Below are 13161 nucleotides of genomic sequence, written 5' to 3'. Positions count from 1 at the left end.
CCTTTTTCTCTAAGGCATTCCATGTCTTTCTTCTTTCCACTCTTCTTTCAGCAGTGGCCGGATTGTCAGCAATTAATATTATTAATATAGGTTTGAAGACCTTGGAGTTTGTGAAGTAAAGCCCAAGGTGTTTTCCTGGCAATGCACAGCAGGAAACCAAGAACTCTATTATTCAGGCAGCAAATAGCTTAGTCCATATAGATTAGAATACTAACTTCTCCTTTATTTATTTGACTGATTGCTATAGTCAATGCTACCATATTGTTGATTATGAACCCATCCTAAATCTCTCAGGGATAAATTTAACTAATAGTTTAATAATCTCTCAATAGAAGAGGTTCTTCTACTATAACTATCTTCTTCTCTTACCTTACTGGTGATGAGGATAGCAGTATAAAGGGAGCCAACTAGAGCTACTGCGACCTTCAAGTTCTAGTATGCTGTGGGCAATGAAGCTTCTAAAAAACTTTGTTCTGAGAAGCAGGGAGTGAGATGGCAAAAGCCATCCAAGCCCTTATGAAAGCCGCGGCACCAGTCAAGGTTGCCATTAGCAGGGAAGAATGGTGGTAAAAGGATTTATTAGTGGGAGGTCTCTAGGTTTTTTTTTATATCCCTGCTGTTATTGTTGGCAACATGATGCCATCTTGACCTCTGAATGGGTCCAAATTTTTACATGAGTTAATTTGGGGCTTGGGCCTGTGCTTGGAAGTGATCCTTTACCAATTGTCTTCCTTTTGTTCTTAGCCATAATGTGGGGGCATAGGAATAGTACTTAAACTTATATACTGCTTCATAGTGCTTTACAGCACTCTCTAACAGGTTTACAGAGTCAGCATATTGCCCTCAACAATCTGGCTCCTCATTTTACTGACCTCAGAAGGATGGAAGGCTGTGTCAACCTTGAGCCAATCAGGATCGAACTACTGGCAGAGAGCTGAGTTAGCCTACAATATTGCATTCTAACCACTGCACCATCACAGCTCCTGGGCTGCAATTAATTGGAAAATTGAACAACGCACTGTATGCATTCCCAAGTCTGGGTGTGCTGGTTCTGCCTTAGGATAGCTTGATCTGTTAAGTCCAAGGACATGATATTCCACCTCCTACTCCCAAAACACACATTCTTCAGAATGTATACCAACAGAATAGGTAGTACAATCATCCCGTTTAACCCGTTACTTGCTTAAATCAAGAAGTATTTGGGAGCTGGAATCCCATGCTGGTTCACGCTACGAAATGTTACACAGAAGTCAGAATTTCCTACAGCATAGAAACCCATTCGAGGGCAGGTCATTCTTCATCAGATATATTGCTTAAAAGCTTTTAATGTTGTCCCTTTTCTCCACATTTTTCTTTTGTGCAGGTTTGCGAGGTACAGGTAAGGCCTGTGACTCTCCCCTTTTCCCCTCCTGCTTTGTCAGCACTGCTCTGTGTGGCTTTTCCATTCCCTGCTCCTGCCTCAGGCACCATCAGATCCACATTCCCCTCAGATGCTCCACGGGCTGCTGGCTCTGTTTTGATTGCCTTGCCTGCCTCTGGTTTCCTTGTAATCCTGCCTGACCTTCAGCTTCTTTACCTTGTCACATAACACTAATCTGCAGAAAATCCCTTGTAGTCATCTGCAACCTGCTCACGCTTATTTGTAGTGCCTTGATGCTTTATATGGATTTAGAGAAATTTTAATTGGCTGGGGAAGTCTGGGGTTCTAACTGATGGATGTCATATTTTGGTGGCGGATGCATTTGGTTCCCCTGCTTGCATATGGGCTCTGGTTAAAAGAAGAGTGATATTTGGCACTCATACATTTTTGAAAACGTGATGAAGAAACTAAGTAAGACTTTCATGAGGAAGTGAACAGCTCCTATAGTATTCACTGTCTTGATTTCAACTGGTTAGGAAAGATAGAGAAATTGCTGTTTCACTTCAGCAAAGGAGTTATATCAAAATATTATACATGCTGCCAGTCCCCGCTGTAGGGTTTATCTTTGAAAACCATATATGAAATTGCCATAGGTAGCACTTTCTAGTGAAGGAGGAAAGAAAAACAGTTGAATAAGCCTACACACCAACATTTTTTTTTTCCTGCAAGAACAAATAGAAGTCTATCTACTGTCTTCTAAATTCAGTTTTGGACATCATTAGCTCCTTCATATTTTAACAACAAGGATATTTTCTTCAGCTAGTCAGGCTGGCTTATTAATGAATGATGCCTTTCTGCTCAAATTTTTTCTTCTTCTTGACCCTTTTAAAGTTTCTTTAAAAATTTCCAGGAGTTTTTTTGCAACCAAATTGTGCAGTGCAAATTTTGATTCTGTAAAATACCAAAATAAGTCTCATCAGATCTATGAAAGTGGTTCTATCTCTCATTAAAAAGCAGCAAATATCTACACTGGTTTGCTGCTGAAAATAATTGCATCCTAGGCACAATTAAATAAATAAATATAATGGGTTGCTGTATCTTGATATTATGTAAACATAATATCCTAATCTCCTCAAGTATCTGGAATCCAGTACTTTCTTCCAGTAGCATGGTGGCTGATGATGATCAGCTTTTTAGTCTTCCACATCAATTTAGAAACCAGACTGGAGAAATTTGATTCTTAATATTGACTTATTTCATTCAGTGCTACATGTTGGAATTTTCAGCTCTTAGAGGAAAAAGTTATTTTCTATTTCTTTGAAAAGTGGGCTTTCTGAGTTGACTTGAGATCCTTTAACAAGATTGAATCTAAGATCCTGACCATGCAAAATAAGCTTGCTGCCGCACGAAAACTTTAAGGACTCCTGAAGATAAATCAATGCAATAGTGGCGATAAATTAATGTGCCTAATTTGGTTTGTAAATAGTCTACTGAATAGTCTACTGAACAGAGTTTAAATGTGAGAGCAGAAATTCATCATTTTAAGAATATGTTTGGATCCATCATGCTTGGCCCTAGCAGAACATACACATTTCAGTTTGTAAAGCAGCAAAGTGACCTGCCACATTTGGAATTAAAAAGGATTCAACTGTTCTTGTATAAATATCTTTCCCATCCAGATCATTGCTGAACACACTTCTAGCACCCCTGATGGGATGGCAGCTGGTGCAGATCATGCACAAAATGTTGTTGTTTCTGATGCTGATTTTAGCATTAAGAATGCCACAATGCTCCAATTAAGCACCTATGCTACTTTTGTGTAGTTATAGATAGATATATAGAAGGGGTGTATTTTCTATCTTTGTGATCCTGGAGGTGTTTAAATATTCTAGAAAGCTGCACGGGCTATGTCACAGATATGGACACTTGCACCCTCCCAAAAAAGAAAAAGAAGAATTCAGGCATTGTTCTTCATAATTATCCCACACTATTTTCATTGTTGTAATGTTGTTGGGTAAAAAGCAATTTCTAGCGATAGTGATGTGGCAAGAGTAACTGGAAAAAATCATGGTAAACCTTTCTGTGCTTAACATCTTATCCATTAAATTGTCCAGTTCTATTAAGTCATTTATACTTATGGATGGAAATGTGAGGCTGAGCTCACAGTATGGATAGTGACATGTCATGTGCACCTGTCTTACCTGTTCAATCGTTGGGCTTGCTACATTGGATGGCCAAGTCTAGAATCTGGAATTATTTTCTCCAGAACTCTGGTGATGTTGCTACTTGCAGCAGGCATTCTATTCCTGTTAAAGTGAATACAACCATCTTCAGATCTTGCCACCTGGTACAACATGCCATGGCAGCAATAGTGAGGGAGGGGGGGATACAGGCATACATAGGAAGAGATGTTGTGAGTTTGTCTAGCATGCACAAAAACACTTACTTCTTTAAAAACATTCCACAGCTATGTACATCTAGACAGATTTCTAGCATTCTCTTGTTTAGTTCCTGCTGAATATATTACATAATTTCTCCCTGATTTACTCATTTTTAGACAAAGATTAAGTTTCAGTCAAAGGAGGGTTAACCATATTTATCCCATACAGTGCGCTACATCAGCAATGAAATATTGCTAACACTATTTTAACAAAACGTTCCAGTCAAAGATTTGACAAATGTTCACTTTTGCTATCAGAGAATGGTGTGTTTTTGAATTTCAGTAGCACCTGACATAAATCTAAATGTAAGAACACAGGTTTTCCTTTGGCAATTCCAATTTCAGGAACATACAGTTCATTCTCAAGGATATACAAATTAGAAAAAGAAAAGTAGCATACAGAGACTCATGAAAAAAAAATAGCAAGTAAATATATGTTTATTCAGTAAATCTTCCAGACTTTTAAAAGAAATTATTGGAAACACCAGGTTGACATAACTTGATACTTTATTTTATTTTATTTTATTTTATTGCCACCAAATACTTAGAAGGCATCGTGCCATATCATATCTTAGACACATTATTGGTAACATGATGAATAAGTTCATTTCTCAGTACTGTAATTCTCCCAGCTTGATAATAATTAAACTCAGCATTTGGGAGAACCTCATAAAGCCTAAATTAGTGGAAATGAAATCAAAGTTGTCATCATAGAGAACAACATACAGCTGGTGATGAAGTGTGTGATCTATCAATCCTTCTCTGGATCTGTTCTCTCATTGGCTGGTCTTTAGAATTAGTGAAGTTGCCAAAATGCTATCGCCAAAACCATGCTGTTGGTCTGCTGCTGTTGTTTGAGTCCTGACAATCTTTTTCTGGGGAGCAACCACAGGAAAAGAGTCTTTCCAATTACCACTTTTAAGTTGACATTTTGTCTTGATTCAGGTGCAGCAGTTCGGTATTGTGACCAGGAGAGAGGCTGGCTGGAACCGGATCTGTTCAATTGCACTTCACCTGCTTTCAAGGAACTCTCAACATTGGTACATCTCTGTCTCTTCCCCCCCACACACACACACACCTTTTCTCCCCTCTCTTTTCTTCTCTCTATTCACCTGTTTTCCCGCACACCATGCTTTTCCAGAAATATGGTAGTTACATGAAATGGGCTTCTGAAAATTCAATATAAAAACACCCTAATTTAGGTAGGAAACATGAAATTCTTCCTATAGAATCAGGGCAAAACTGAGCAAATTGGTTCTATTAGCAGTACAAGCAGTGGTTGTTAGTACAAAGAGAGCATTCAAAGGACAAAGCTTGCCTTTGAGGTTAAAATGAATGAGGCTATAAACTGTGCCTTCTTGGGAAAACAAATTCACCGCTCAGTGGAGTCCCAAAAGGCAGTTAGTCTGAAATTAGGAAAGTGGAAAACTGTCTCCTTGCAGAAAGGCTCTTCTATTTTTTATTTTTTTTTGTATAAGTAGACAGATATTTATGTAAGGTGAGGGTGTTTATAATAAGGGAGAATTTATCTCCCACAATAAAATGATTGCCTATGGATACCCTTGAAAGTCTAGTATTTATATTAAGAACATACGTATCACTTGTCAGCTTATTAATGCTTACTGTATTAGTAAGAGGAAGGGCAGGGGAAACAAAAATAAATGTATTTAATAGCAATAGAGGTAGTCCTCAGCTTATGACCACAACTGCATCCAAAATTTCTGTTGTTGTGTGAGACATTTGTTAAGTGAGTTTTGCCCCATTTTACGACCTTTCTTGCCACAGTTGTTAAGTGAATCACTGCTGTTTCTAGGTTACTAACACAGTTGTTAAGTGAACCTGACTTGCTCATTGATTTTGCTTGTCAGTTGGTCGCAAAAGGTGATCACATGACCCCGGGGCATCGCGACCATCATAAATAAGAGTCAGTTGCCAAGCATCTGAAGTTTAACTACATGACCATGGGGATGCTGCAACTCTTCCTAAACCTCTTTCTGAAGATTTTTTTTTATGGTTTTCAAAAAAGGTAGTAGGAAGGCATGGCCCATCTATCTAAAATTAGATTGTTCCAACAGAGAGGGCTATTACCAAGAAGGTTCAACCACAGTGTCCTTGTTGATTGGATTCCTTGACAGTGGAACTGTCATCAAACCATCTCTCCCAAATCTTACTGGACAGGGAAGTTCAACTCTGATAATGAGGTCTCAAAGACATTCAGGGCCTGAATGATAGAAGGCTTGAAAAGTGATGACCAGCATCTCAGAAGCCAACTGATAATAAGCACCAATGATGTATATCAGAGTCCAGATTCCCAGTGCTATTCTCCTAGCTATTCCATCAGTAGCTTGAGAACTTTCCTTTCTCTGTTTAATGTACACATGTTTAACAGAGGAGACGGAGACAAAAAAATCACTTCTGAGAGGTAAAGAGAGAATACCTTCTTCTTATTTCCTGTTCTGATAGCTGGAAAGCCTAGAGAAGAACGAAACAGAACTGAACACCATAGAAGCAAAAAAGCTGGCCCATCAACTACGGGCAGTGACAGAACAGATGGAGTCCTACTTTGGGAATGATGTTCACATTACCTACCGCCTGCTTTCCCACTTGATGGCCTTTGAGAGCAGACAGCATGGTTTTGGGCTGACTGCTACTCAGGATGCTCACTTCAATGAGGTAGGAACCCCTTTTCAGTTGTGATATTGTAAAAGTGGCACAGAATCCAATTAAGTAGGCTTTTTTCTTGATGACCAATGTATATATTTATGTAGAACTTTAGGAAATTGACTCCAAGATATGCTACTCTGGGAATGCAGAATAATGTGTCCTATCAGTTGTGCTATGTGGTTATTTCTAATGCTTTAAGAATCTTTGAGAAAGAATAGTACCTTTTTTGCTTTGTATTGAAATGCTTGTGATAACATTTATTTATATTTATATATAAATATATATATCTCCTGACTTTATTATTTTTACAAAACACTCAAAGTAGTGAACATGTCCAAATGCACCTTCCTCCTCCTATTTTCTCCACAATAACCCTATGAGTTGAGTTGAGAGAGAGTGGCTAAGGCAGAACGAGAGTCTCCTGCTTTCATTGAGGAATCTTATAAGCTTGATACCAGTTGATTTATTAAAATGTAGTTATTATGTATGAAGAATTATTGCACACAGAATACCCTTGAAAAAATATTATCCTTAGTCACTTACTTACAGACCCTGTTTTGCTCTTGAGTTGCCACTGTACAAACAATCCACCCTCATTCCTTACCATTCTTCTCTGCATTACAATTATAGAATAAACTAGGGTGATGTTGGCAAAATGATTTAGCAAGTTGCCCTGGGCTTCCTGAGATTGAGATTGATGCCTTTTCTAGCATTCACATCTTATTTCCCTGCTTTTTTCTTCTTTTCCCTTTGATCGCCACTTTTAAATTTCCCTTGGTGTATCATCAAATTACTTAGATTCCCACAACAGTACTAATCTGAAAATAAAATAGCAATAGCACTTAGATTTATATACCGCTTCACAATGCTTTACAGCCCTCTCTAAATGGTTTACAGAGTCAGCCTATTGCCCCCAACAATTTGGGCCCTCATTTTACCAACCTCGGAAGGATGAAAGGCTGGGTCAACCTTTAGCCAGTCAGAATAAACATCTCTGAATATTTAGTTACCTAGTATCATGACAATGAGGATGATGAATAGTAATGTCCAATACTATATAACAGTGAGGGCGAACCTTTTACAGACCGAGTGCCCAAACTGCAACCCCAAACCCACTTATGCATCGTCAGGTGCCGGGTAGGTGTGGCCCATTGGCTGGGTGTGGCCCATTGGGTGGGCGTGGCTGCGGTGGTAACGGCAGACTGGGTGGGACTAAAAAGTCCAATCAATCAATTCCAACTTTGCAAGATCTTTTTTTTTCTCGCAAGAAGTTGAAATTGACTGATTGATTGAACCTTTTTTTTTTCCACACGGCGGCGGAGGCCTAAAGCGAAAAGGTTTTATAAAACCCAGCTGAAGGCCTAGGACTAGGGCGACGGCATGTGTGCTCACAGAGAGGGCTCTGAGTGCCGCCTCTGGCACCCGTGCCATAGGTTTGCCACCACTGCTATATAAGCAACTTTCCAAAGCAAATTTCTAGAGCACCTGATCTGTGTATTTTTCCCATTGCTGCTAAATTAATTCACTACAGTAGGTGTCACAGCAGGTGGCAGCATCTGGTCAACTTTCATTGATCTAAAAAAAAAAATTAAAGTGCTTTGGACCTGTTCAGTATTTAGATAAGAAATCACTAGGAAATTCCAAGGCTGTAGAATACAATTGTGCAAGTCCTGAAAGTATTCCCTCTAATATTCCATAGAAGCAAACGTTAAACTTTGAAGAAGCAGAATAAGAAAAGCACTGACACTTTTGGACTTGGTGTTGGAGAAGACACGTGAGAATACCATGCACAGTCAAGAAAACAAATCAATGGATCATTGCACCAATTTACTCAGAGTTCTCACTCAAGGCACAAATTATCAGATATTTCAGGCACATTACAGGAAGACCAGGCTCTCTGGAAAAGGCTCTAATGCTGAGAAAGGTGAAAGGAAAAAGGAGAAGAGGATAACCAGCAGCAAGGCAGGTGGACTCAGTTACAGAGCCAATTAGGGTATTATTGGGAGACTTGGAAGAACATGAAGATCTTCATGGTGAAAAATCTATGTTGCTGCTAGAATCAGTGTTTCTCAACCTTGACAATTTTAAGGCATGTGGACTTCAACTCCCAGAATTCCACTGGCTGTGGAATTCTGGGAGTTGAAGTCCACATGCCTTAAAATTGTCAAGGTTGAGAAACACTGTGCTAGATCAAAAACCTCCTGAAGGCACACAATCAGTCAAAATCAATCAATCATAATAGAGAAGGAAATTTAAAAAATCCTGAAAGGTGACAAGCAATCTTCTTCCATATTGCTGCCAAGAAAATTACACTGATCTGTCCATATACTCACCAGAAGTCATATTCTATATGAGAGATTTTTTTCCTCTGAATGCACAGATGAGTCCTGTATGATATTAAACTAGTGGCCATTAGCTACAACAGAGGTCCTAACCTTTTGGGCACCAGGGACTGGTTATGTGGAGAGAGGTTTTTCCGCAGACTGGAGGAGGTGTGGTTTTGTGTACTGCCTGCATCCTGTGGATGGGGCTTTCCTTGTTTGTGCGGACCGGTTGCTGGATGCCGCAGCCCGGTACTGGTCCACGCACCGGGGGTTGGGGACCCCTGAGCTACAGCAATTGCTGCCCTATGGATTCCCCAGCACCCTGCCTCTTCTCCAGCAAACAATATTTCTATGCTTTTAAATGTAATTTTTGGAGTAGTTTACAGTACAAGTTGTCATATAAAGATATAAAATGCAATTAAAATCCAAACAGTGTAAAACCAAAGAAAAATCCAAGTAGCAAAATCTGTATATGAAATCTAAAAAGAACAGAAATATCTTAAGCTAGGAATACCCGGGGAAAGGATTTTAATTGTTGCCCCATCCCAAGCACATTGTGGGTGCCACAAATTAACTTGGAAAAGGCATTTCACACTCCTTTATGCCTCATTTGGAATGAAACCCCCCAAAATATTGATTTAGATTAGGCACCCTGACCCCAAGTTTAAATCCTTTTAAGAATACTGTAGTTTGATTTTTCATTGCTTATTTGTTTTCATCTAGCAGTGGGCAGCTGGCTTTTTGCAGACTAGATTGGTAGCTTTAGGTTTCCATCATTTCTAAAGCCTCAGGATAAATATCTATAGATGTGGATAAGGATGGCTAGGCAATTAGGAGTAATTATTTAAAAACACTTTAACCTGATAGCTTGGGTTGTTGGTTTGCTTATCTGTGGGGTCTTTTGTTTTTTAAGCAATTAGCCTCTTCTATCCAGCTTAAGATTACGTCAACCAATAGATATGCTATTTTTCTTTTTCATACAAAATGATTACATACTAAGACCAAAAGTGATCTTTTGGGAACAATTTGTTTTTGCTTGGACAAAATGTTTAGAAAGTCAACAAGCATTCATTTCTTTTTGTGCCATAAAACTTCTTCGGGCTGTTTTTTTTAAAACAAAGTATCCAGAGGTTTATAGTGAAATGCATAGGAATGCATAAAAAGCAATGCTAGCCCCCCTGATTAAAAAAAGAAAGCCATGCAATCCTGAAAATAACAAGCATGCCTGATCTAGATTCCTATAGAATCTCAGAGCAGTATATTAAAGCTTCATTTTAAAAAGCTCACCTTTTATTATTCTTCCAAGAAAGTAACTTCTAGGGCCCCCATTTTACAAATTAACTGTAGAGAGAAATGGGAAATGTGTACATGCAAACTTAGGATATTCAGCCAGATGTAAGTTCCAGAAGTTGAACTGAATTTATTTCAGTTATGTATTACTGGAGAGTGATGGAATGCTTTGTGTTATTGGCCTATGTGCCATTAATGTTTGAAATTTAGAAACTTTTCATAGCAGAGTCTGCTTGTGGGACGAGGGCAAAAGACATATTGAATTTGGTCAGGGCCTGTGAAACCTTCCTGTGAATATTCACTGAATACCCTCATAAAAGAAAGACATATTTTTTTTTTTAAAAAAAGAAAAAGATGATCTGCCTATATCAGTGTTTTAAGATGTGTGGACTTCTTAAAACTGGTTGGGGAATTCTGGGAGTTGAGGTTCACACATCTTAACGTTGCCAAGATTGAGAAACTCTTGTTTTTATGTGTGATGAAAGGTGGTGGAGAGGATGGTTATATTGATTTAAATCTACCTAAACCAGGGGTAGTGAACCTTGGCTCTTTTATGATTCGTGGACTTCAACTCCCAGAATTCCTGAGCCAGAACCTTGGCTCTTTTATGACTCGTGGACTTCAACTCCCAGAATTCCTGAGCCAGAACCTTGGCTCTTTTATGACTCGTGGACTTCAACTCCCAGAATTCCTGAGCCAGCACAATTCTGGGAGTTGAAGTCCACGAGTCATAAAAGAGCCAAGCTTCACTACCCCTGACCTAAACATTCGTCTTCTCTTTAGAACCTCCTGCAGGCTGGCAGCTCAGTGCTCGCGTTGGAAAACCAGGAGCACTGGGACACGTTGATGCAAAATGATCAGGGAACTCCAGCTCTGATGGAACAGCTGAAAGACTATTCAGGCACTTTGGCCTGCAACATGAAGCTCACGTACCTCAATCCTGTTGGTGTGGTGACCCCCAACATTGGTAAGTAGAAGCCAGGTCAGGGGAGGAAATCTTCACCTTGTAACTTTGAAAGAATAACTCATTTATTTATTTATTTATAAGACTTACATACCGCTTTAAGTGCAAGCACTCTCTAAGCGGTGTACACCACTAAGCAATGTATATATATATTTACATTGCCCCCAACAATCTGGGTCCTCATTTTACCTAGCCCGGAAGGATGGAAGGCTGAGTCAACCTTGAGCCGGTGAGATTTGAACCGCTGACCTGCTGAACACAGTCAGCTAAAGTGGCCTGCAGTACTGCACTCTAACTGCTGCGCCACCTCGGCTCATGGCTCACTCTTGAAGCCAGCATGAACTGATCTTGTTTCTCTAACAATCCATGACTGTAGAACTCTTGGCTGCCAGGCAGCTATGGATTTGCTGAACAGTTCAAGGCTAAGATGCCACAGGATTTTTTTTAGCATTATTAAGAATTCTCCGCTGTCTTATCGCATTTTTATCAAAAGTGAGCAGACAGGGTTATTATTTGGATGGAACTGGAAACAAGAAGCACCTCAACCTGTTTCTAGCACATGGGATGAAGAGACAGACATTCAGGAGGAAGGAGGGCTTGGAAGGAAAAGAAAAGTGACAGCCACTCTTTCTGTACAATAACAAGCAAAGTGGTGATGGTTCCAGCTAGCTGTCATGGATCAGAGATACTTGCTTGCAATTTGCATCTATGCTGATCCACGTGAGACTGCCAGCCTGATTATTTCCAAAGTGATGTTGTATAAATAGATTCCACAGGGCATTGCTTGCCCTTTACTTTAGGGAATTGCTCCCCACGCTTGCACTGTAGTTCCAGAATGCTTGATTTCAGAAGCTGCAAGGCAAATGCATCCCTCATTTAGAACAGATGGATGATATACTCCTCAATTCACGGCAGGATCCTAAGGAATCAACTGTGGAGGAGGGAAGGAAGGCAAATGACAAATGCAGCACTGTACCATTATAATGCAAACCCCACTCCTTTTGTATGTGCATTGAGGTATTGCACACATGTATGAAAGGGACAGAGATTGCATTACAGTGATGCAACATTTTGATGAATGCTTCCAATCCTATAGATCAGATGTGTCAAACTCGCGACGTTATGTGACGTCACGCAACTTATCGGGACGGTTTTGCCATTGCCAGCAATGGGGTGGGCGCGGCTACCGAATGACATGTCCAGCCCGCGGGCCGGCAGTTTGACACCCTGCTATAGATGCTTCTGTCATTGCAAATAAAGTTCAATCAATGGAGATCGGATGTGGACATATCTTTTATGCTTCACAAGAACGTATTTCTTATTAGTGTTGTGGACAAGCTTCTGCAAAATGAGTCACTTCCAGAGTTATTTTTAAATATAGATGTGTACATATTCATGCCTCACAGGGATAACTTCACTACTCATATGTAGAGCATTCCTAAGCAAACTACAGTCTCACACATTTCTCACACCTTATGCAAAAATGTTATCCCCTATCCCTGACTCTACCCATCCTCATGCAAATGTGTAATCCGAATACCTCCATTGGGTCAAGCAATCAAATACTGTTATTCATTAGACTTGTGGTTGAACATATGGAGATCAAGAGTATTAGAAGGCTTTGTGTGTGACTGCTGGAGGCTGGGATGGTTGTAAATGTGAGAGTTAGTTGCAAAGCTATTCTTTTACTCAGTCATAACTTTGAACAAAGAAGAGGGAATTAAGCTATTTTCCAAGGAGCCTGAAGGCAGGACAAGAAGCAACGGATGGAAACTAATCAAGGAGAGAAGCAACCTAGAACTAAGGAGAAATTTCCTGACAGTTAGAACAATTAACCAGTGGAACAACCTGCCTCCAGAAGTGGTGAATGCTCTTCTTTTTAAGAAGAGACTGGACAGCCATTTGTCTGAAATGGTATAGGGTTTCCTGTCTGAGCAGGGGGTTGGACCAGATGACCTCCAAGGTCCCTTCCAACTTTATTATTATTATTATTATGGATCATCACACAGTCAGCCCGATGTTCAGACTGGATTTGGCATTTTGTCTACCTATTGTGTCCTTACCCAGGACCTGGGATAGGTAGATGTGGATGTTCGATGGTATTACAGATATCGTCGCA

The 13161-nt window shown here is 39.8% G+C and overlaps 1 protein-coding gene across 4 annotated transcripts in view; it reads left to right on the top strand.

Annotated features, from left to right (window-relative positions):
- CELSR3 (cadherin EGF LAG seven-pass G-type receptor 3) overlaps positions 1-13161 on the top strand; it is a 112074-nt gene that overhangs the window by 71258 nt on the left and 27655 nt on the right. For all 4 annotated transcript variants that reach the window (XR_005556955.1, XM_039345581.1, XM_039345578.1 and 1 more), the window contains exons 17-20: positions 1364-1378; positions 4746-4840; positions 6264-6473; positions 10862-11045. Coding sequence is in view for 3 of the 4 variants with exons in the window: in XM_039345581.1 (XP_039201515.1) it covers positions 1364-1378; positions 4746-4840; positions 6264-6473; positions 10862-11045 (504 nt within the window). In the remaining variant the exon portion in view is untranslated. The remainder of the gene's footprint in view (positions 1-1363; positions 1379-4745; positions 4841-6263; positions 6474-10861; positions 11046-13161) is intronic.

The sequence above is a fragment of the Crotalus tigris genome, unplaced genomic scaffold, assembly GCF_016545835.1.
Source record: "Crotalus tigris isolate CLP2741 ecotype Arizona unplaced genomic scaffold, ASM1654583v1 scf7180000017964.494433, whole genome shotgun sequence".
Classification (NCBI taxonomy): domain Eukaryota; kingdom Metazoa; phylum Chordata; class Lepidosauria; order Squamata; family Viperidae; genus Crotalus; species Crotalus tigris.
Note: the sequence above shows the minus strand (reverse complement) of the source record. Positions and strands in the feature narration are given on the sequence as shown.